This window comes from Muscardinus avellanarius, assembly GCF_963383645.1.
Source record: "Muscardinus avellanarius genome assembly, chromosome: 9".
Taxonomy (NCBI): Eukaryota; Metazoa; Chordata; class Mammalia; order Rodentia; family Gliridae; genus Muscardinus; species Muscardinus avellanarius.
The window spans coordinates 7,413,169-7,434,898 of record NC_137795.1 but is presented as its reverse complement, the minus strand read 5'-3'; the positions used below and the strand labels follow the sequence as shown (position 1 = coordinate 7,434,898).

Here is a 21,730-nt window from a genome sequence, read left to right as displayed (position 1 = left end):
CTCCAGACGCAAGTTAAGCAAATATTTGTAGCTGCCAGTAAATTCCAGCGGCTTTTTATAGCGCGGCTCCCTGCGCCCGGGGCCAAGTCGTGCTGCTAAATATTGCTGACCACTTTTTCTTTTATGGCTTTCATGTCACTTAGCTATTGAGAGTAAGATGGATTTGCGCCGAGCCCTCACCGCGCTGCGCTTCTCGCCCCCCCAGGTCTGCGCGCGGCGGCCATTGGCGGCGGAGCGTCACGTGACCGCGGGGGCGTGCCAATGTGCGCCCTCACGGGTGTCCAGCCCCTGTCAGAGTGTGCGATCACGATCGTGAAACAACGCGATGCAAAAAGCGACCTACTACGACAGCTCGGCGATCTACGGTGGCTACCCCTACCAGGCAGCCAACGGGTTCGCTTATAATGCCAGTCAGCAGCCGTATGCGGCCTCCGCCGCCCTGGGCACGGATGGCGACTACCACCGACCCGCCTGCTCGCTCCAGTCGCCCGCCAGTGCAGGGGGCCATCCCAAGGCGCACGAGCTGGGCGAGGCGTGTCTGCGCGCCCTGAACGGGCCGCCCGGCCAGCCCCCAGGCCTGGGCGACCCGCCCTTGCCCCCACCGCCACCCCAGGCCGCACCCCCTGCCCCACAGCCGCCCCAGCCTCCACCACAGCCCCCTGCGCCCACCCCTGCGGCGCCCCCGCCCCCCTCTTCCGTGTCCCCGCCTCAGAATGCCAACAGCAACCCCACCCCCGCCAGCGCAGCCAAGAGCCCCCTGCTCAACTCGCCCACCGTGGCCAAACAAATCTTCCCTTGGATGAAGGAGTCCAGGCAAAACACAAAGCAGAAAACAAGCGGCTCCAGCTCAGGTAAAACGGTGCCTTCTGGAGGAGGGTCCTCCGCCGGTCCCCAGCCCCAGGCCCCTTCCGGCCACAGGCCACAGCCCAGGGCTGGAAGCACCAGAACTCCAGTGCCCCCCTCCCCCAGGCTCTCAGAACCTTTGCATCTAGGGAGGTGTCAAGGCCTCCGTGGAGCAGGAAGCCCCAGGGGCAAGTCTGATGGGAGTCTCTGGACCTCTCCGAGGGCTGGTCGCGCCTAATCAAGTTAGAATCCCTCCTTGTTCTGCTCCTGGAGTTCTGACCTCTAGGCCGAAACATCCTGAGTTCCTCTGTCTCTTTTAGCTCAGCTCCTCTATTCTAGTGAAACAGTGATACCCTCCCCATACGGAAAGGTGGCAGAATAAAAGCACGCCCAGTCACCCAAGTCAAAACCCATGCTTTGTCTAGAATCAGAGCCAATTTTTGCTTGGGCAGATGGAGTGGCTGACTTATCTCTGGGAAGGCCTTGCTGAGTGAGACTCAGTACAATGAAGGCAGCCGGGGATCTCCTGGGGGAGGGGACTCAGCTCCTCCTCCTAATGGGAACCACATGGGCCTCCTGGAACTGACTCCAGTGGAGGAAAGGCCCCAGGCCCTGGGCTTCCCAGCATCTTGGTTACCTTTGTCCAGGCCTTCTCCAGTTACCAGGCTTTGGCCTGAGCCTGAGCATGTGGGACCTTCAGAGCCAGCATTTGGGGGGCCAGGAGGACAGGAGGGCACAAGAGTGGTGAACAAAGCTGGGGCAGGCTGCTTGATGACGTGGGGAGCCTAATGAACAGGCCACCAAGAAGGGCCTGGGCCTCCCCACCAGAAAGGGATAGCTTCAGTGACAGCTCTTTGGGCAGAGAAGGCCTTCCAGTTTGGGGGTTCCACTCTGTCTGTCTCTTCTGGGTAGGTTTAAAAAGTAGCCACTGGGGGCGATAGCCCACACCTGTAATCCTAGTACTTGGGAGGCTGAGACAGGAGGATCTCAGGCTCAAGGCCCAGCCTCAATAACATTAAGAGACCTGTTACAAAAAATAAAATGGAGCCAGGCATGGTGGTGCATGCTTGTAATCCCAGCATTTGGGAGGTTGAGACAGGAGGCGGCCAGCCTTGCCTACATAGTGAGGCCCATTGCAAAAAAACTCAGTGAGAGGCTGTTTCAAAATAAAGAATAAAAAATAGGGCTGGGGGTGTAGCGCAGAGGTAAAGTGCATCTGGATTCCATCCCCAGTACCGCAAAAATAAGTAAATAAATAAATAAATAAGTAAATAACATATAAGAAGGGCTAGGGGTGTAGCTCAGAAGTCAAATGCCCCTGGTACCAAAAATATAAAAAATAAAATAAAAATCACCAGTTGAAGCTACTTTATAATCATTTGGCAGACATGCGGGAGGAGAGATGGGTTGAGTGTATACATTAGCTGTCCACTTGTCAGTTACTTGCAAGGGAATGTGAGACCTGCCCACAGGGAGCTTGCTGTCTTTGGCCTGGAGCCTCAGCGAATGAGTCAGGAAGAGCTGGGGAGGAGCTCCAGACCAGCTAGGCCAGCTAGGTCCTGCTTTCCAGTCCTTCCTCCCCAGGAGGCCGGCGACCCGCCCCTTAGCACTAGCCACCTGCAGCTTTGCCCCAGCAGGAGCGAGGGCAGTGTCTCCTTCCTCTTTCTCTCTGGGGCCTGACCGACCAGGGGTCTCTGGGTCCTGGAGAAAGGAGGGCCCGGGCCGGCCGGGCGGGGGCGGGGCCCCAGCAGCCCCTGACCCCGCTCTTGCTCTCTGTCCTGGCAGGGGAGAGCTGCGCTGGCGACAAGAGCCCGCCGGGCCAGGCCTCCTCCAAGCGCGCGCGCACGGCCTACACGAGCGCGCAGCTGGTGGAGCTGGAGAAGGAGTTCCACTTCAACCGCTACCTGTGCCGGCCGCGCCGCGTGGAGATGGCCAACCTGCTGAACCTCACCGAGCGCCAGATCAAGATCTGGTTCCAGAACCGCCGCATGAAGTACAAGAAGGACCAGAAGGGCAAAGGCGTGCTGCCGTCGTCGGGGGGCCAGTCCCCAAGCCGCAGCCCCGCGCCCCCCGGCGCCGGCGGCTACCTGAACTCTATGCACTCGCTGGTCCACAGCGTCCCATACGAGCCCCAGTCGCCCCCGCCCTTCTCCAAGCCCCCGCAAGGCACCTACGGGCTGCCCCCCGCCTCCTACCCCGCGCCCCTGCCCAGCTGCGCCCCGCCCCCGCCCCCCCAGAAGCGCTACGCGGGCGCGGGCGCAGGGGGCACCCCGGATTACGACCCGCATGCTCACGGCCTGCAGGGCGCCGGCAGCTATGGGACCCCACACTTACAGGGAAGCCCCGTCTTCGTGGGGGGCAGCTATGTGGAGCCCCTGAGCAACTCCGGGCCCGCACTCTTCGGCCTAACTCACCTCCCCCACGCCACCTCTGCCGCCATGGACTACGGGGGCGCCGGGCCGCTGGGCAGCGGTCACCACCACGGGCCGGGGCCCGGGGAGCCACACCCCACCTACACGGACCTTACGGCCCACCATCCTTCTCAGGGAAGAATTCAGGAAGCGCCCAAGCTCACCCACCTGTGATGGTGGGCTCGGGGCTGCGCGCCAGGAGAGTCCCCAGCCTCGCATTTCTTTTCTTTTTTTTAAGTTTTCCCCTAGCCCTCCCTTTTCTCTTTCCTCCGCCCCCTTCCCCCGTTTTGTTTTCTTTGGTAATGCATTTTTATAGTTTATGTGACGTAGCAATTCTGGTTGCTGGAACGGCAGTCGTCAGTATCGGTAGTGCTTGTTCTCCCGGCCCCTCGCTCGGCCCTGGCCCAGCGCCCTTTACCTTCGCCACTCCTTGAACAGAAACAGGGTATATGAACAAATTTCGAGTCGAGTTTTCAATGTGAATTTGTTCGTACATTATGGCTCCCGAGGGGGAAGCGATTGCGTTTTGTTTTAATTTTTAGTTTTTTAAATTGCACTTCTTGTAAAGAGCGAGAAAAAAAATCAAGGCGCTTTGAAACAGGGACTTCCTGTAAGGATGACTAAGTGTACGTCTTTCCGTGTGTGTGCTGGTGAACGGTCAGATTTATTTATATTTTTTTTGCAAGCATTGAATAGTCTAAGTTTTAAATATTATTTATCCCCATCCGTTCGTATTTATATTAAAGAAATTCTGTACCCTGATTGTTCAGAAGGTTTCTTGGGCCTTTTGTTCAATGGCGTATTGGCGTAAATATACATTTTTTATTTGAAAGGGAAATACAATTCCTTTATTAAAAAAGGTAACGATGCAATAAACCAGAGAGGATCCAGCGTTTGAAAACAATTATTTAGGTTTGTAACATCCCGCAAAACTGAAAAAAAAAAAAAAAGAAAAAACAATCTGTAAACGCGAAAAAGGCTAGATTTGTTTTGAGGGTTCTACATTCCTTGCTGCTCACATTCTGAGAAACAAAACAAGAAAATAAAGTTTTTATTCTGATTAATATCCGTGTTCCGAAGGGGTTCTTCGCCTGCAGGTGGGGTCTGCGTGGAGTCCAGGCAGAGGCAGCCGGGTAGGCCGCAGCAGCCCTGGGCTCCGGAGTGGGGCCTGGCCGGCCGCTCGCCTGAAAGCTCGGCGGATTTTCGGGAAGGCGGCCGTGATTCCCGGCGGTGACAGCTCTGGAAACGCCGCCGCGCGGCTGGCCCTCTGCGCCGCCTGGTTCCCAGCTGCCGAGGAGGCAGGAGGAGGGCGCAGGGTCGGCGGAGTGCGGCGTGTCGAAGAGACAAAGGCAGCCGGCCGAGGCGCGGCGGGGGGCGCACAGGTGCCCCGCGGCCAGCGGAGAGTGGGCGCCCGCGACGCTCCCCCAGGATCCTCCAGGGCCCGAAGTGGACCAGCCAAGGTCCCACCCCGGGAATCGCCAGCCTGGCGGAGGATGCTGAGCACCTTCCTGAGCACCTTCCAGGAGCCATCGGGCTCGCGGTGTCCTTCGCGGATGCTCTGGTCTCTTTATGGTTCCATGGGGGGGGGGGGGGAATCTCTCCTAAAACCGCCACGCAGAGCGCAGCGGTTCCAACGGGACCGAAGCCCCCAGACCTCCAGCAACAGAAGCGCGAGCTCCGGAGAATCTGAGCCCTTCCTTGGACTGCCTGGATCCCAGCAACCCTTTCCTCCAGGAATTTAGCGATTGCCACTCTCTGGATTTATTTCCTCTCCTTCCTTCTTTTTATGGCCCCAGGGGGAGGAGGAGAGAGAAACGAGATTGGTATCTTTCTAATAAAAACGCAATTGTATAAGTACTTTCATTTGATGTCACAGGAGCTAAATATTACATTTCCACTCCTGGATTTAAGATAGGGCTGCCTAGTGGCTGGCTGGCAGAGGCCAAGGCAGGCACCGTGAAGGGGCGGCTTCCCATCCGCGATTCAAGAATCACTGGGAGAAGGGTGCAAATGCGGGAGATACAAACCTCAGAGCCGCATCCCCATCCTTACCCCTCCACTGGAAGCGAGGAGCTGCCTGCGTCTGGGGACCGGGAGCATCTGATGTGAGGAGTCAGCCCTCATCCTCTTTGGATTGTATTTTTCAAAGACAGAAGAGGAAAAAAAAAATGTCGCCATTTTGTTTGTGACCCAAAATATCCGTCATCATGGTCTCGCTCTTCCCCAGAGAAGCTCCCTCAAAGACCCCTTAGAAGCAGGCACTGGATACCATTTAGGATACCGTCTAGGTCCCAACTAAGGTCCTTTAGGGAACCTCTTCATGTTTTAAGAAAAAAAAAAAAAGGGACAGAGGATGCAGGGCCAGGGCTGCAGAGAGCTGGGTGCGTTTCTCACACCCAGAGGTGCTTTGCCTAATCTACCCCACAGCTCCTGACTTATTATTTTTCTTTTCAGAGTTTGGCCATGAGGGGAGTGGGTTTGCTCCTCCACCCCAGCCTCCCAAAACATGGCATGGATCTCAGAAAGGCAGGGGCTAGAAAGCTAGGTTTTGTGAGGATTGGAGCTTCTGCCTTTGGTTGTTTATGCTGAGCAGATACAGGAGTCTTCTTTCTAAGTCATTATCTTAGAGACACATATAAAATTACCTGTAAGATAAAGAACAGTGAGTATGGGAACAGGGGAGGGAGGGAGGGAGAGAGAGAGAGAGAGAGAGAGAGAGAGAGAGAGAGAGAGAGAGAATATATGAATCTCCACCCAAGATGAAAAATCTCTTAGGGATACCACTATTTGCACCCAGTTCTAAAATCTACCCTTTAGCTGAAGGAGGAATGGTTGCAGACTTCCTTCTTCCCTCAGGGCAGAGATTGTAAAATGAAAATCTAATGTGATTTCCCCAATCGTGCCAGGCGAGACATTCATTTTGGCTTTCAAAGAAAAAAAAATATCGATCTCACCTCAGCTTCCTAGATATTCAAAAGAAATCCTTATTAAAATAGCTCCTGAGTTAAAGTAATAGATCTGGGGAAGGTTTCGGTGTTGAACAGTCTCAGAAAAGGGTTTTCTTCCAGATGGTATTTGAATTAAGGCAGCTGAAGCCAGCAGAAAGCTCTCACCCACGCAGCCCCTGACAAAGCCCAGCAACAGGGACCAGCGCTTCTCCCTCTGTGGCTCCCCTCCCCATCACCCTCAATATTTTCTAGTAAAAGCCAGTGCCAAAAGCCACCATCCCAGCATCCACAAAGCACCTTTCCTACAAGCAGCCCTAGAACCCTTCCACTGCCAAGAAACATCTTCTAAAAGGCTAGTTTTCCTTGTTTACTTGCGTTTCCTGCTCTTCTTTGCTCAGCCACATTTGATGTTGGAAAGAGCTCGAAGCTGAAATGTGTTCTTAAGGGCCAGAAGCTGTCAAGGCTTTTGGTGAGCAAGATTGATCGCGCCCAGACTTCCTTCAGAGCTTTGTTTGGAATAAAAGCAAGAAAACTGAAAAACCTCACATTTTCCAAAATAGCGTCTCTATCTGTAAGGCAGTGGTTGGGGCTGGTCAAGGTTGGAGGCCACTTTATATCTCATTTCCAACCCAAATCCTGTGGATGCCGGCCTCGGAGATGGAGTCCTGCCCTTTCTCCTTGGTCAGCCTTTCTTGTTTTCTACGAAGCGCTCTCTCTCTCCCCGGCCAACCTCTCTCTCTTTGGCCATCAGGATGATTTATTTTCCTGCCACTGATGCCTGCCGGCCTGGGGGAGTCTGACCACTTGGTCCATTTCAAAGGAAGCAAAACCGAATCAGCATCCTGAGGGATTGGAGGGGGGAAGGAGGTACCTTCAAATCTCTCTCTCTCTCTCTCTCTCTCTCTCTCTCTCTCTCTCTCTCTCTCTCCTCCCCTCTTTCTGGCTTGGAGGGTTTTTAAAAAAGTTATTGTTTGGTACCTAAAGGTGTTGTCTTTTCAGTCCTCCAGCACCATCCAAGACACTCTCAGTCTCAAGTCTCGGAATTGGGAAAAAGAATGAAGGAGAAAGAAGGAGAACCTTTATAACCCCTCCCTGGGTCGCCCTCTCTACCCCCGCAGTGCCCTTTCCACACCAGAACCGGGGTGCAAACCTCTCTGGTGTCCAAGGTGCAGGAAGGTGTGGGAGGCGATTCAGGCGGCCAAGGAACACCTAGGAACACCCGCTGCATCTGAACCAACCAGAACCCAACCAGAGGACCAGGATAAGGAACAGAAGGGCAGGGGGAGAGAGAAGGGGAGAGAGGAGCCAGCGTCTGCCTCCCTTCCTGCTGATAACTTCCTCCAGGCTTCCTGGAAATTGGAAATACTCACCACACCCGAGCTGGGTTTCTGGGTATAAAACCCAGAATGCCAGGAGCCGCACGCCCTGCCTGCTCGGGGCGGCGTTTCTTTGGCTGGCTGCTGCCCTGGCTACGGGGACGTGGACACCTGGGCCTGGGGTTGCTGCCTTGCCTGGCACATTCATCTCTCCTCCAGCCACTCCTGAGAAGTTGATGGCGCTGGAAGGCCGGGAAGCTTCGAGAGCCGCCTCCTGCTTTCAGCTGCCCGCTGGAACCAGATGCAAAGCTGCCGCAGCAAAGCGGCTAACAATGGGCCCGGGGGCGGAATCCAGGCTGGACCTCGAGAGGGGGCGATGAACTGGGGCAGAGATGGGCAGACAGGCTGGAGGATGGGAGGAGGAGAGGGGAGGACAGGAAAAAGGGATGCAGGGAAAGACAGGAAGGAGGGAGAGAGAGAGAGAGAGAGAGAGAGAGAGAGAGAGAGAGAGAGAGATTAGAAAAAAGTAGAGGGAAGGGAAATAAAGGGGGGACCCCACAATCCTTCCTCTTCCTTCTCTGTCTCCATCTCTCCCTCCCTCCGCCTTTCCTCTCCCTCGCCCAACTCCGCAGCCTGTGCGCCTTCCTCCAGTCTTTGCAGAACTTATGTGGCTGGGATGCGGGGGCCCTCGGGTGTCAAAACTTTGAAGATTAATGGATTACTTTGTTAATGACTGCAGGCGTCAGGCCGAGGTGCTCAAATGATTTGTGAGGTGCGAGGCGTCTTCTCGACAGTCGCAAACAATGTGCGGAGTGTGCGGGGGAGGCCGCGGGCGGCGCGGGGCTCGCGGCTCACACTGCACGCACCCCCGGGCGGACACTCAGGCCCCGGCTGGCCCGGAGGCAGCGGGCAGCGTCGCCCCCCGCGCGCTCTCGGGGCATTCACACCCACACCCACATATATGTATTTTTGCCTTGAAAAAAAAAAGTGTAAATAAAGACTCGCGGGCCCCCAATGAGGCGTTCCTTCTCGACTTTTTTGGATCAATCAAACAGACAGTGGCTTCTTTTGATTAAAGCCCAAATTGTCATTGGGCAGAAGCAATCATGTGACGGCCAATTCGGTCCAATTTCAACCTTGTCTCCATGAATTCAATAGTTTAATAGTAGCGCGGTCCCCATACGGCTGTAATCAGTGAATTAGAAAAAAAACACCCCAGCAGCGATCTTCTATGATAGATTTTTTTCCCCCTCCGCACTCGCCTTTTTCCTGGGCCTTGCCCCCCCAAAGCCCCGCCAAAAGAGGGAACTTTTTCTCCGAGGGGGCTCCAAGGAGAAGGCCATGAATTACGAATTTGAGCGAGAGATTGGTTTTATCAATAGCCAGCCGTCGCTCGCTGAGTGCCTGACATCTTTTCCCCCTGTCGCTGAAACGTTTCAAAGTTCATCAATCAAGACCTCGACGCTCTCACACCCGACCCTGATTCCTCCTCCTTTTGAGCAGACCATTCCCAGCCTGAACCCGGGCAGTCACCCTCGCCACGGCGCTGGCGGCCGCCCCAAGCCGAGCCCCGCGGGCAGTCGCGGCAGCCCGGTGCCCGCCGGCGCCCTGCAGCCGCCCGAGTACCCCTGGATGAAGGAGAAGAAGGCGGCCAAGAAAACCACGCTGCCGCCCGCCGCCGCCGCCGCCGCCGCCGCCGCCGCCGCCGCCGCCGGCCCTGCCTGCCTCAGCCACAAAGGTCAGTCCAGAGACCTGGCCGCAGGGCCCTGGGTCCCTCTTCCCCCGGGCTGCCCGAGGAGGGCGCGTGGGCCGGAGCGGGAGACGGAGGGGTGCCCGGGCCTCCCCGCCGGGGCGCAGGAGTGGGGCTGCTATGGGCCCGGGGACCCCCGCTCCGCACATATTTTTTAGGAAGAGGAGGGGAAACTTTCCCTAACTTGGGTAATGTGGGATGATTTATTTGAGTTGGAACTGACCTCCTCTTGTCTACTTGTCCTAGAGTTTGGCTTTTTGACAGTAATGAAGAGTGATAGATCGCTCCTGCTCAGCTAAGCAGCTGATGCATTAATTATAAATTGTGTTGCGGCTAATATAAAGTTTGCTCCCGGATGCAGAGGTTGGGGGGAGCCAGAGGCAGGAATCTGATGGAGGTGGAGGAGATGGGGTTCCCCCCGGGCCGGGCTCCCAGGGCACACAGTACAAAGGCTCTCCTGCATCCAGGGCGGCCATTTTGTCGCAGTTGATCTCTTCGGCTGTGTTTATTCTCCAGTGGAGTAACCCCGCGCGGACCCCGCCACCTCCAACCGTGCGTGTGTCTCCCCGTTGGTTCCCCTTTCCCCAGAGTCTCTGGAAGCCGCCGACGGCAGCGGCGGGGGCTCGCGGCGCCTGAGGACTGCTTACACCAACACGCAGCTCTTAGAGCTGGAGAAGGAGTTCCACTTCAACAAGTACCTGTGCAGACCCCGCAGGGTGGAGATCGCGGCGCTGCTCGATCTGACCGAGAGACAAGTCAAAGTGTGGTTTCAGAACCGGAGGATGAAACACAAGAGGCAGACCCAGTGCAAGGAGAACCAGAACGGCGAGGGGAAATTCAAGGGCCTGGAGGACTCGGAGAAGGCGGAGGAGGACGAGGAGGAGAAGTCGCTCTTCGAGCAAGCCCTGGGCGTCTCGGGGGCCCTGCTGGAGAGGGAAGCCTACGCTTTTCAGCAGAACGCCCTCTCCCAGCAGCAGGTTCCCAATGGACACAATGGCGACTCCCAAAGTTTCCCCGTGTCTCCTTTAACCAGCAATGAGAAAAATCTGAAACATTTTCAGCACCAGTCACCCACTGCTCCCAACTGCTTGCCAACAATGGGCCAGAACTGTGGAGCGGGCCTAAACAATGACAGTCCCGAGGCCCTGGAGGTCCCTTCTTTACAGGACTTCAACGTCTTCTCCACAGACTCCTGCCTGCAGCTTTCAGACGCCGTCTCTCCCAGTCTGCCCGGCTCCCTGGACAGTCCCGTAGATATATCAGCTGACAGCTTTGACTTTTTTACAGACACACTTACCACAATCGACTTGCAGCATCTGAATTACTAAAAACATTAAAAGCAACACAAAGCTTCACAAAACAAAATGCCCCTTTGACCAGGTGGTTTGGCCTTTTTTTTTTTTTTTAAATTCCGGGAGCTGATTTTTTTTTAATTTTATTTTCTTCTCCACTTCCCCTCCCCCTTTGAATGTTGAGGATTTTCTTTAGTGATTCCCTGACCCGACTGATTTCAGAGCCACCTCTTACAGATCACGTTGGAGTTCCAGTGCTTTTAAACCCAGTCCAACAACCATCTATGTGATTTTACTGAAAGCAATATCCGAGGCCTGCAAGAGAGTGACCAGAAATTGTGCCGTCACTTTCTCTTTATTTTTGTATTACATTAGGGTGCACTGTCATTCGTATTTTTGGTAGAATAAATTCTCCTTTGCTATATAAGTAGCTTTCTTATTTTTTTCTCCCTCTCTTTCTCAAGGCTTATAGTGGTTTCTTTTACTCTAACTTGGCAAATAAAATTCTGGTCATAATTTATCTTCTTTTTCAATTTTAATATATTTATTAAGGTGGCATGTTCAAAGTCTTCAGTAGACAGCAACAAAGAAAGCCAGAAAACAATGAGGGCTTCTGACAAGTGTTTTTTTTTTTTCTTTTAATTTAGGCTTTTTTTTTTTAAAAGACTTGATTTGGTTTTCAGTGTAGGGGGTCAAGTCATGGATTTAAAGTCATTGTTGAAATAGTTAATAGAAATAGGATGGGACAGCCTCAGAGTTGGGCAGGCCTACGCTTATGAAAATAGAAAAGTAAAGTGCCTACAGAAACCCCTCGTTCTAGCAATGAACAATTTGGAGTTTCTTTAACAAGTGACCAGTCTCCAGGTCAATAACTAAGTTATCAACAATTCATTTATTTATACACGTTTGCTTCAAACATCTACATTCCAACCCCTCCCCCACAAATGCCTCGCACATTTTCAGTGTGGTTGATTCATCTCCCAGCTGCTGATGGGTTCAGGCAAAAAGAGACCTAAAAGAGAAAAACAAAATAAAACAAAACAATGGTTACTAGCTGGCAAATGCAAGGCAGAAAGGGTTATTTCCAATTGTCTGGTCCAGTCATTTTAGGAATTTTTTTTAGGATCAGAAAAAAATCAATATTTCATTCTTAAATCTGTTTACATTGCTAATAATGAATAGTTAAAGCTTGGAAGTCAGGTTAGCAGGTTGAGATTTTAAAACGGGGCGTTTCTGCACCCCAGGTTATAACTGCACCCAGTTTGTTGGGCAGAGAGAGAGAAAAAGCACTTTAAAAGATATATCAATAAAATGCGATCGAGGGTGTGTTATCTGGCTGTTGGGTTCCTCCCGCATCTGGTGTCTTTCCCGTGCTTACTTAGCCCTTCCTGAGGGCTACTTACCCTGAGATAGCCAGCAACATGTGTGTGGACAGGTTGATTTAAGAGCTCAGCAGACTTGGAAGCCCTAAAGAAACCGCGATCTTTCTTCGCGGGTTTCCCTGCCTTCCCGCACCCTTCACACACTCAATCCCGGCCATTTAATCCCGGCGACCGTGGGGCGTTTCTGGCCCCAGGCTCAGCGCCGAGCAGGGCGTCCCGGCTGCGGCCAGGGCTGCGCCGCCGCTTCTGGATGCGATTCGTCCTAGGCTCATAAATCAAACGCTTTCTATGAATGAGAATGTCATCAAAGAGATCAATTGCAGGAACACATGCACAAATAAAAATCCTCTTACGTATCTGCCGGGGATCCCCGTCCGAAAGCATTAAGTGAGAAGGCGTTTAGTCATAATTCATTTTTATTGGTCTTTTTAAACAACAGCTTGGCTGAGCCGCGCAGGCCGAGAACAGCTCGGGACCTCGGCGACTCTCCTCCTCTCTCCCTCCTTTCCTAGAAGAGCCTCGGAGAGGCGCCTGCAGCCGAGCGAGCTGCTGGCGCACGAGTACTTTAATCCGGACCAGGCTTGCCTTTCACCCGCTCTCCCCGGGCATTTAAAGAGACTTCAGCTCGATGGTGGGTTTCTGGCCTACGAGCCAGAAACGGTGGGGAAGGATCCGAGCTGCCGGAGCCCGCCGCCGGAGGCCCCCGGGACGGCCTTTGTGAGCCGGCGGAGGCGGGGCGAGCTGGGCCCCCGCGCCGGGCTCGGGGAGCCGCTGCCTGGCGCGGCTGTCGGCCCGTCCTCCCGCGGGCCGGAGTGCGGGTGCCAGTGTGTGATCCCGAAGGGAGCCTCCCGCCCAGGCTCCCCGAAACCAGGCCGAGGGGAAAGCGAGGCCAGGCGCTAGCAGAGGAGGGAGAGGGCGCAGCCGGAGCTCCCCACAGCCAGCCCGGGGGATGGTGCAAACCCCGGCCGCGGAGGCCCACAAAGGCACCGGAATGAGGACCGGGAGAGCCGGCCGCGGCACCGGCCGCCGACATCCCGCACCCCTCCTCCAGCTCCATCTTTCCTCGTCGCGGGAGGGCTGGCGCTCCCCAGGAAGCCGCCTCCAGGGGTGCCTTCCCCGCCTCCCTGGGATGAGGGTCCTCGCGAGCTGAAAATGGGGCCGGGGATACTTTCCTGCCCTGCTCCCGCTCACCGAGCTTGGGGGCGGGTCAAAGGTCACGGGGAAATTCCATTCGGAAAAGAAATATTTGGGAAAATGTTTCATTGCTACCGAGGGAGTCCAGAGTCAAAGGTCTGCGTAAGTCCCCCTGTTCCGGGGGTGGGTAGGTATTGGAGGAACTTCTACAGGAGATAAGTCTGAAAGCGTCAGTGACGCGTATGCCTGGAAAAACCTTCCATTTTTCTTAAATAGAGGGGAGGAGATAACGGGGTGTGTGTGTGTGGTGCGACCCTAAATGCACATACAGTCTTCATTATTAAATTTCACCTGTCTCACCCAATGTAAACAACATCAGAGTAAAATCTGTGAGCGCTGGCTGCACAGCTTCTCAGCTGGCTCAGCCCCTCCTTGGCCTTTTCTCTCTACAAGTCCGGGGTCGACACAAAACCCAGTGGTAAACGGCAATTAACGACCCCAGCGGCCCCCGTGTGGGGCGAGGGTGAAGGAGGACGGGACCCTTGGCCTAGGATGGCGTCCAGAGCTGCTCGCGTCTCCCCCGGGAAGGACGCGGAGGTTCAGGGGCCCGCGGCCGGGTGTGGGGCGGAGGTGCGGCTGGGGGCGAGGAGCGGCCGGTCCCTCCGGAGCCATCTGTCCGCCGCCCCAACCTGCCAGGCCAGCCCCCACTCCAGACGTTACATGGGGGTGTCTCCCCACTCCTAGCAAGAATAATAAGCGTGGGGGGGTCTGAGCACGCCGTAGGAGCCGCGGTCCGGCCGGCAGGCCTGCGCAGGCTCGCGGGCTCTGGGCGCCGCGGAGCCGGCAGATGGCCGCAGCGCAGGCCCGGCCCCCACGCCCGCCACGTCGGCGGCGTCACCTCCCTCCGCCCCGGCTCCTCCCCCGGCCGCCGAGCGCCGGGAGGGCTTTCCCAGCCAACCGCGTGGGGAGGAGACAGGGGCGGAGAGCGAGGGGAGAGGAGGGCGGAGAAGAACCCCCCCCCGCCTTCCCAGCGCGCTAGGTGGGGGCTCTCGGTCCCCAGGGCTGGAGTCACAGCGGCTCCACCTGGCCTCGCCCAAGGCGGGCTGGGGCCGGGGAGAGGGCTGCGGAGACCCCGGGGCCGGGGAGAGTCGCCCCGGCTGTCGGCCCTCCACTCCCATCCCCGCTACCCCCAGCCGGTCCTCCGCGCGCTGCCCTCTCCATGGCGGGCGTGGGAGCCGGTGGCCGGGCCCCGCTGCGGGAGCTGATCTCACCGCGTCCGCTCCGGGCTCGGCCGGGCCGGCGGCCACCCTGAGAGCCCACCGACCTCCGCCCCGGGACAGCGGGACCCTCTGCCCCCTCACCTCGCGCGCGTCGGTCTTTCCCAGCTCGGCGGGGAGGGGCGGAGGCGGGGGCAAGCCTCCAGCCCCCACCTCCCCGGGCCCCATCGCCCCGAGTCCGCCGCCGCCGCCCGGGAAGATGCCGCCGCCGCCGCCCGGGCTGCTGGGGGGGCCGGTGCACGTCACCTAGACTGAGGAGCGCCGGGGATTTAAATGCCACTGAAGCGGCGATCCATCACCGCCGGCGCCGGCCAACTTTCGCAGGAGGCTCAGCCATTGGCTGGCCCGGTCACGTGCCCGCCCCGCGCGCCCGCGCCCCTCCCGCTCCCCCCCCCCCCGCGCACTGTACATCCATATCATTTTTCTTCTCCGGCCCCATGGAGGAAGTGAGAAAGTTGGCACGGTCACCCAGGGCTTCGCAGGACCCGGCCACTCAGTGACAGATGGACCATACAAGGATGAGTTCCTTCCTGGAGTACCCCATCCTTAGCAGTGGCGACGCGGGGACCTGCGCGGCGCGAGCCTACCCCTCCGACCACGGGATTACAACTTTGCAGTCGTGCGCGGTCAGTGCCAACAGCTGCGGCGGCGACGACCGCTTCCTGGTGGGCAGGGGTGTGCAGATCAGCTCGCCCCCCTCCCACCACCACCACCATCACCACCACCACCACCACTCCCAGCCGGCCACTTACCAGACTTCTGGGAACCCGGGGGTGTCCTACCCCCACACTAGTTGTGGTCCCAGCTACGGCGCTCAGAACTTCGGTGCGCCTTACAGCCCCTACGGGCTGAATCAGGAGGCAGACGTAAGTGGCGGGTACCCCCCCTGCGCGCCCGCTGTTTACTGTGGAAACCTCTCATCTCCCGCGGTCCAGCACCACCACCACCAGCAGGGTTATGCCGGGGGCGCGGTGGGCTCGCCTCAGTACATCCACCACGTTTATGGACAAGAGCGCCAGAGCCTGGCCCTGGCCACGTATAATAACCCCTTGTCCCCTCTCCACGCCAGCCAAGAAGCCTGTCGCTCCCCTGCGTCGGAGACATCCTCTCCAGCGCAGACCTTCGACTGGATGAGAGTCAAAAGAAACCCTCCCAAAACAGGTCAGTCCTGCCGGCCACTGGACGCTGCTAGAGGACTCTGCGAGGAACCGGGTGGTTGTTTAAGAAAGGTCACTGCCCCTGGCTAGTGCCTAGGGTGCGGGAGTTGTGCCCAGGTGTGTGGAGGCGAAGGCGTCTCCGGCCCGGGGTGTTTTCAGAGGGGTTTAAACGTCCTGGAAGTCGGCAGCGTGTGCATGTGCGTGGGGCCTGACGTTGGCGCGAGGGTGCTCTTAATATCTCCAGGCTCCATTCATCACGGGTCTGAGCACGCTAATGGCTGACTTCAGGTTCACACTCATCACTCACACTCCCCGGCCGGGGCTGTGTCGAGGGGGGCGTTGCTGCACCTGAGCGGACGCTCTGAAGCGCAGAGGGGCTCTCCTGTCCATCTAAGAAGTTTTACCTCTTTCTCTCCTCCCTTCCTACCCGACCCCAGGGAAAGTTGGAGAATACGGCTACGTGGGCCAGCCGAGCGCGGTGCGCACCAACTTCTCCACCAAGCAGCTCACGGAGCTGGAGAAGGAGTTCCACTTTAACAAGTACCTGACCCGCGCCCGCAGGGTGGAGATCGCCGCGTCCCTGCAGCTCAACGAGACCCAGGTGAAGATCTGGTTCCAGAACCGCCGAATGAAGCAGAAGAAACGGGAGAAGGAGGGGCTCCTGCCCATCTCCCCGGCCACCCCGCCGGGGAGCGAGGAGAAGACGCCTGAGGAATCCTCCGAGAAGTCCAGCTCCTCGCCCTGCGTTCCTTCCCCCGGCTCTACTACCTCAGACACTGTGACCACCTCCCACTGAGGCCCCAGCTCCAGGCGCCCGGCCTCGGCTTCTCCCGGGGCTGGAATTTCTTACCCAAAGCACATTCTTAGCTTATCTTTCCATTTACAGTTTCTCTCTTCCTTTCTGATACTATCTCGGGAGCTCCTGGCCAGGATAAAGTGCTTCCAGAGAATTCTGGAGCAGACACTTGCTGGGAGATTAAGTCCTTAATCTCGATTGGGTGGCAGTATCAATTTTGGTTGGCCACCAACGTCCCTCCTGATTTTAGCAGATTTTACGGAACCTACTGGTCCTTCCAGGTGCCCTTTGGAAAAGAGTCCACTTTGCCAGCAGAAACCTGCCAGAGGACGCATCTCATCCTATATCTACTTACAGTTTTTTGCTACCTTGCCCATAAAAGTAGGCTATAGAGGTAGGAGAGATGCACTAGAAGTGTGTTTACACAATTAACTCATCCCTCAATTCAGTTCAGTTTCATGTCTGCGAGTTTGCTGGTTGTAAATACTTGGTCCTGAGAGATTTATCTTTATACAGATTTTCTAGAAATGTTTAGATGATTAAATCAGACAGGGTGAGCAAACTCTCAGAACTGGTAAGATTTTCTATAGGATTATGGGGGAAAGAAGAGTTTTGGTCTCCTTTAGGCCTATCTGATGTCTCACAGGCAGCCTCAAGTTGTTCTTCCTGTGAGTTAGGGCCTGAAGAGCGCAAGGCTCAGAAACGAGGTTTCCTGGGCTGACCTCTCCCCAATTCTCTTGTTCCTGCTCCCTTTGCCACCTTCCATTTAAGATTCGGGCCGGATTATTTGGGACCTGGAGGTATTATTCTGTTCAACTTCTTCCCCAGTGTTCTCAGCTGGATATGATGTACTTTCGGGTCCACTGTTAATGTGTTGGACGGCACAGTGAATGTATATTTTGTGTGATTCGTGAATAGTCTTTTGCATGTCGCACAATGTCTGGATGTCCCTGAAGTATCACACTGAGTTCTATCAGTTACCTTTGTGAGCCTATGATAGTCCCCATTTCCTGTACAATCATGAACAGCTCTGAGATCCTGCAGTGATGTGATGATCCAGAGCAGAGTTTACGGGTCTTACGATGTCTGTAATAAATATATTCACGTTTCAGGTATGCTTAAGCATCTGTGTATTTTGCAGGGTTACAATCTGTTGCTTCTTACGGAGTTGGGCCGGTTTCACCTGGGAAGGAAAGAGGGTGCTGTGTGTTTTCAAAGCAGGAGGCCTTTCCTTAGATAAAAATGACCGCTCTCCATGACCCTGTAGCTGTGAGTGTGATTTCACCTCACTAAGGTCTGTTGAATCGAGTTCCCTTGATGCTCCTTGAAATAACATAAGCTCCTTTATTATTATTATTACTGTGACTATTATAAAGTTCATAATGAAAACATGAATGGCGGAGACATTTATGAAGCACATCTATTTTTGAAACAAACATGGGTACTTCCGGGGTCAAGTGCTAACCTTTTCACCTCCAACTGAATGTTGACGTATGTATAAACAGAGCCCCCTTCAAAAGCTGAAACTGTCTCCAGTCAGTCTTTCCTCACATCTGTGAACCAAGAGTGAAGAGAGTCCCTTTTCATTAGCTCCAGTATGAAGAAGTTGTGAGGGTGGGGACCCTGGGGACCCCACCCTTCTTCCAATATAGTCCACCCTTTAAGCTGAGCCTGGCCGCCGCCTCTCCCATTCCCTTCTCACCCTTCCTCACCCCCATCTCTGAGCTGCCAGTCTCATTCCCTTCAAACTCAGCTTTGATTTCCTAGCCATCATGTTTGTGAAGGGTCCACAGTTCTAATTCCATGCCACATGACCCAGAAAAAAAGTTTATTTTTTTCTCTGAGCTCAACAGGCTCTTCCAGGAGAGCCTGTGGATGCCGCCAGTTACTTCTGACCCAGGTGGGTTTCAGACAAAGTGAACCAGCAAATGAGAGAGTTCAAAGTGGCTATCCTTCTCTACTTCTTTAGGTTCACACATTTGGGGAGGCTTTGATTGAGCCCGGAGAACAGAGCTCGGCATCACAAAGAGATTTACACAAAGAGAAAGCTACAAATATCTGGAATTCACAGGCCTTCTAGAGCGGCCGTGAGATTTCCTGCACTTCCCTGCTAAAGGCGCAAGCCTGCGTTTTTTGCAAGCACAGTTGTTGCGGCCAAATCAAGGGTGCTGGGAGCCCTCCCCTCAGCTCCCGGGTTCTGGGGCCGCCTCTAAAAGACTCCAGTGGACGGAGCAGAACTTCAAAGACGACCAAACCTTTCTTTCATTTCCCGCCTGGCCTTGTACTGTATCCTTTGTTTATTAGTGTGAGGCCACTCCGTCAAACAGATGGCTGGTTTTCAAATACTTTAATGTGTTAAAGTTTCATTTGCATGCCACTGTCTCGATTTCAATATCTAAAGGCAGGGCCGACCCGCTGGAATCCAGAGATTCCAATCTTCAAGATGCTGGTTTTAATGTAGCTGAGAGCGTAGAGAAGGAGGAGAAAGGATAAATTATGGCTACTTATATCCAGCCTTTCCTAGGTCATGGAATAAATCAGTTAACAAGCAATGCATTTAGGAAACATTAATACACCTTTCAGCAAGGAAAACATTTGTATCTTTTTAGTTGTCCCAAATCGATTAAATCAAAGGCGCTTAACACATCCTATTGCAAGGTCTCTCTTTTTCTGTCTTGGTCTCTGAGGAGCACAGTTAGCTCTTTGAAAAATGACAGCAGTTGTAACTGAAACGACACAGAGGGGAAAGAGAAAATAACATTTTATCGATACGTTTAAAAAGGAAACAAGGGTCCCAATTAAGGACCCCGGAAAATCGCAACATAAAATTCTTCAGATGCTTTTTCTATTTCCTCTACAGTCATCCAAAGTACTCCTGAAATTCCGGGTGTTCCTGGAGGAGGCGGGCTGAGGTCTTGCTGTGGCTCTGAAGTCTGCTCTGGGCTTCACCTTTGAAAGTTTACTTTTGGAGGCTATTCAGATGCGCGGTGTTTTCCTCTGGGGCAATCAGATTCAAACCCATCAATATTTACCCAGTCTAAAAGGGCTGTTGAAAAGGCTGCTAACAACAAACTGCTTAGCTGCTCACCCCTGTTTAATCTCAGGTTCACCGAAAGTTCAAGACGAGATGAATGCAGTGATGGGTCACTTTAGAATGAGTCCCAGCGGTTTATCTGAGCTCTCAGCTAAAGGCAACAATTATAGTTCCATCCCTCTTTGGGAAAGGGGGCGACTTTCCCATTATTCTTTTGCTAAACAATGTTTAATAGAAACTTAAAACACTTTCCTCTTCCCTTTGGTTTTTTTTTGGGGGGGGTGGGGGAGAAGACTCCGGCTTATTCTGTCTCCTTATTCTGCCACCTCCTCTAGTTTTCTACCACTGTACTAGCATTTGACTTAAACTGCATCGAATATTTTCAAAACACTAAATGAGCCTGACAAAAGAGATCCGATTTATTTCAGAAGATACCACAAGCTATGAAATGAAATGCTCTGGGCCATTAGAGTTTATCTTTGTGAACAGGGAGGGGAAAATGGAACTGAAATCCATTTGCGTTTGAGTAATATGGACAATCAGAGCCCCGATACCCACCTAAGATGGCCATTCAGACAGGAGCGGCAGGCAATTACTGCAGGTGGAAAGTCGACTTCAAAATTTTGCATCCCTCTAATGCAGGAACGACGGAGAAATGCAAAAGGAAAACGCGGAAGCCAGTGGGGAGCGGTGGGTAAAGATGCTGGCCACTGAAGCTAATTGCTACAGCTCTTCAGAGGTCAAAGTTCATGTAATCACTGCATAAATGCATACTAAATAGGGATTTATTAAGCTTTTCTGATGGCTAAGCACGTCTGTGAAAAATGGCCACCGCTGTTTGTGTTTCTTCCTTAAGAACAATCATTAATGAAGTAGAAGCTCTCAGTGTTTCGGTCTAATTTGCTATTTTGAAAGACAGGCAACCCTTCTGTTGTAAAATTTGGAAACCAGTGCACGGGCATCTTTTTATCGGATGAAACTGCAACATACCTCTCTCACTGATAGGAAAGCTCCGGCTTGTTCAATACACACGAGAGTGCGTGCCCTGATCAGATAAACTACTCACTGGATGGCTAACTCTGGTGACTGTGTCTCCTAAATAAGCCTACTTCGTGCCTGCATTGCTGAGGGCACACAAAAGGTCTGCCTCACACCTCCTTATGCCTGACAGACAATTGAGTGGGACTCCTCTAACCAACCTGGAATTTTATGGCTTAGGGAAAGGGAACCAGAGGTGGATTGCTTTGATTGAGAGCATATGGTCATTAATCAGTGCTTACTGTCTACATGAAACGCACGGTAGTGTAGAACCCGAATCTAGTGCTCTTTTTACTTCTAAAAATGGTTTCATTTCCCCTCCCCCACACTTTATCCTGCATCATTTATTTCAGGCCATACTGTTTATTTATCTTTTCTTTTTGGTGGTGTTGGGAATTGAACTCAGAGGATGTTCTACCTCTGAGCTACATCCCCAGCCACATATATAATTTAATTTTGAAAGAGGATCTGAGTTGCTGAGGGCCTTGCTAAGTTGTTGCAACTGGACTTGAACCTCCTATCTCAGCCTTCCAAGTATTGAGAGTGTAGGTGAGTGCCACCATGCCCAGCTTGTTTACTTTTTTTTTTTTCTTTTTCTGTTTTACTGGCCAGCCACTCAGTGAAATTCTTGATTTTGAAGCCATCAGACTGTTGAATCTTTGAAATGCACCTTCGAATGTTTCTACCATCTTATTTGCACAGTAGGGTGTTAAAGTATTTGCCTTTAAAGAATGCAGTCTTAAACTATCAAAGTAGAGCTACACAGAGCAGGTAAAATTCCACACATGCACATACATTTATTTTGTTTTTAAACTTAGAATCGGAAAGAGCAAATGAAAGAGGGGTTTCCTACACTCGAATTTGATCTCCATTAAATGGTCAAGAGGTATCAGCTAGAAAGGGCTTTAAAATACAAGGAAGATTCCAGGAGGATTCCTATCCATCCATCCATCCATCCATCCATCCATCCATCCATCGTAGTTCTGTGGATCAAACTCAGGGCAGCACATCCTAAGCAAGTGCCCTAGTGCTGCTCCACAGCCCTGGCCTCCCTGAAGGTTTGTTGTTCCCGCCCATTTGCTTTGTTAGTTTTGCCCCTTGATTTCTCCTGATGCAGGTTTCTTAATTTTCCCATGACTCACTCATGTGCACACACACACTCCACGCCCAAACCATGAAGTTTTCTTTCAGCAGCACAACTTTGCACATACTCTCCTGCACCTCATCCCTGTGGGTCCTACTAATTCCATCCTCAGAACCTGCTGCTCAAAGGACACTCCGATGGTTGTCCAGGTTTGAAGATGAGAACTGGAACCCTCTGCGTTTTAGTTCCTTATTTTTAATAACACTAG

General features: G+C 53.6%; 3 protein-coding genes across 3 annotated transcripts; all 3 read left to right on the top strand.

Moving 5' to 3' along the window:
- Positions 1 to 325: 325 nt before the first annotated feature.
- On the top strand, positions 326 to 3,428 carry HOXA3 (homeobox A3; the record flags this gene model as incomplete). Its single annotated transcript, XM_080701985.1, has 2 exons — positions 326 to 851; positions 2,629 to 3,428. 2 exons carry the CDS (start codon positions 326 to 328, stop codon positions 3,426 to 3,428), a joined length of 1,326 nt encoding a protein of 441 aa, XP_080558111.1.
- Positions 3,429 to 8,763: 5,335 nt separating this feature from the next.
- On the top strand, positions 8,764 to 10,596 carry HOXA2 (homeobox A2; the record flags this gene model as incomplete). Its single annotated transcript, XM_080701987.1, has 2 exons — positions 8,764 to 9,256; positions 9,857 to 10,596. Exons 1-2 carry the CDS (start codon positions 8,860 to 8,862, stop codon positions 10,594 to 10,596), a joined length of 1,137 nt encoding a protein of 378 aa, XP_080558113.1. The 5' UTR covers positions 8,764 to 8,859.
- A 4,260-nt stretch (positions 10,597 to 14,856) lies between these two features.
- On the top strand, positions 14,857 to 16,306 carry HOXA1 (homeobox A1; the record flags this gene model as incomplete). Its single annotated transcript, XM_080701986.1, has 2 exons — positions 14,857 to 15,514; positions 15,948 to 16,306. The coding sequence occupies 2 exons, from the start codon at positions 14,857 to 14,859 to the stop codon at positions 16,304 to 16,306; spliced, it is 1,017 nt and encodes a 338-aa protein (XP_080558112.1).
- Positions 16,307 to 21,730: the final 5,424 nt, after the last annotated feature.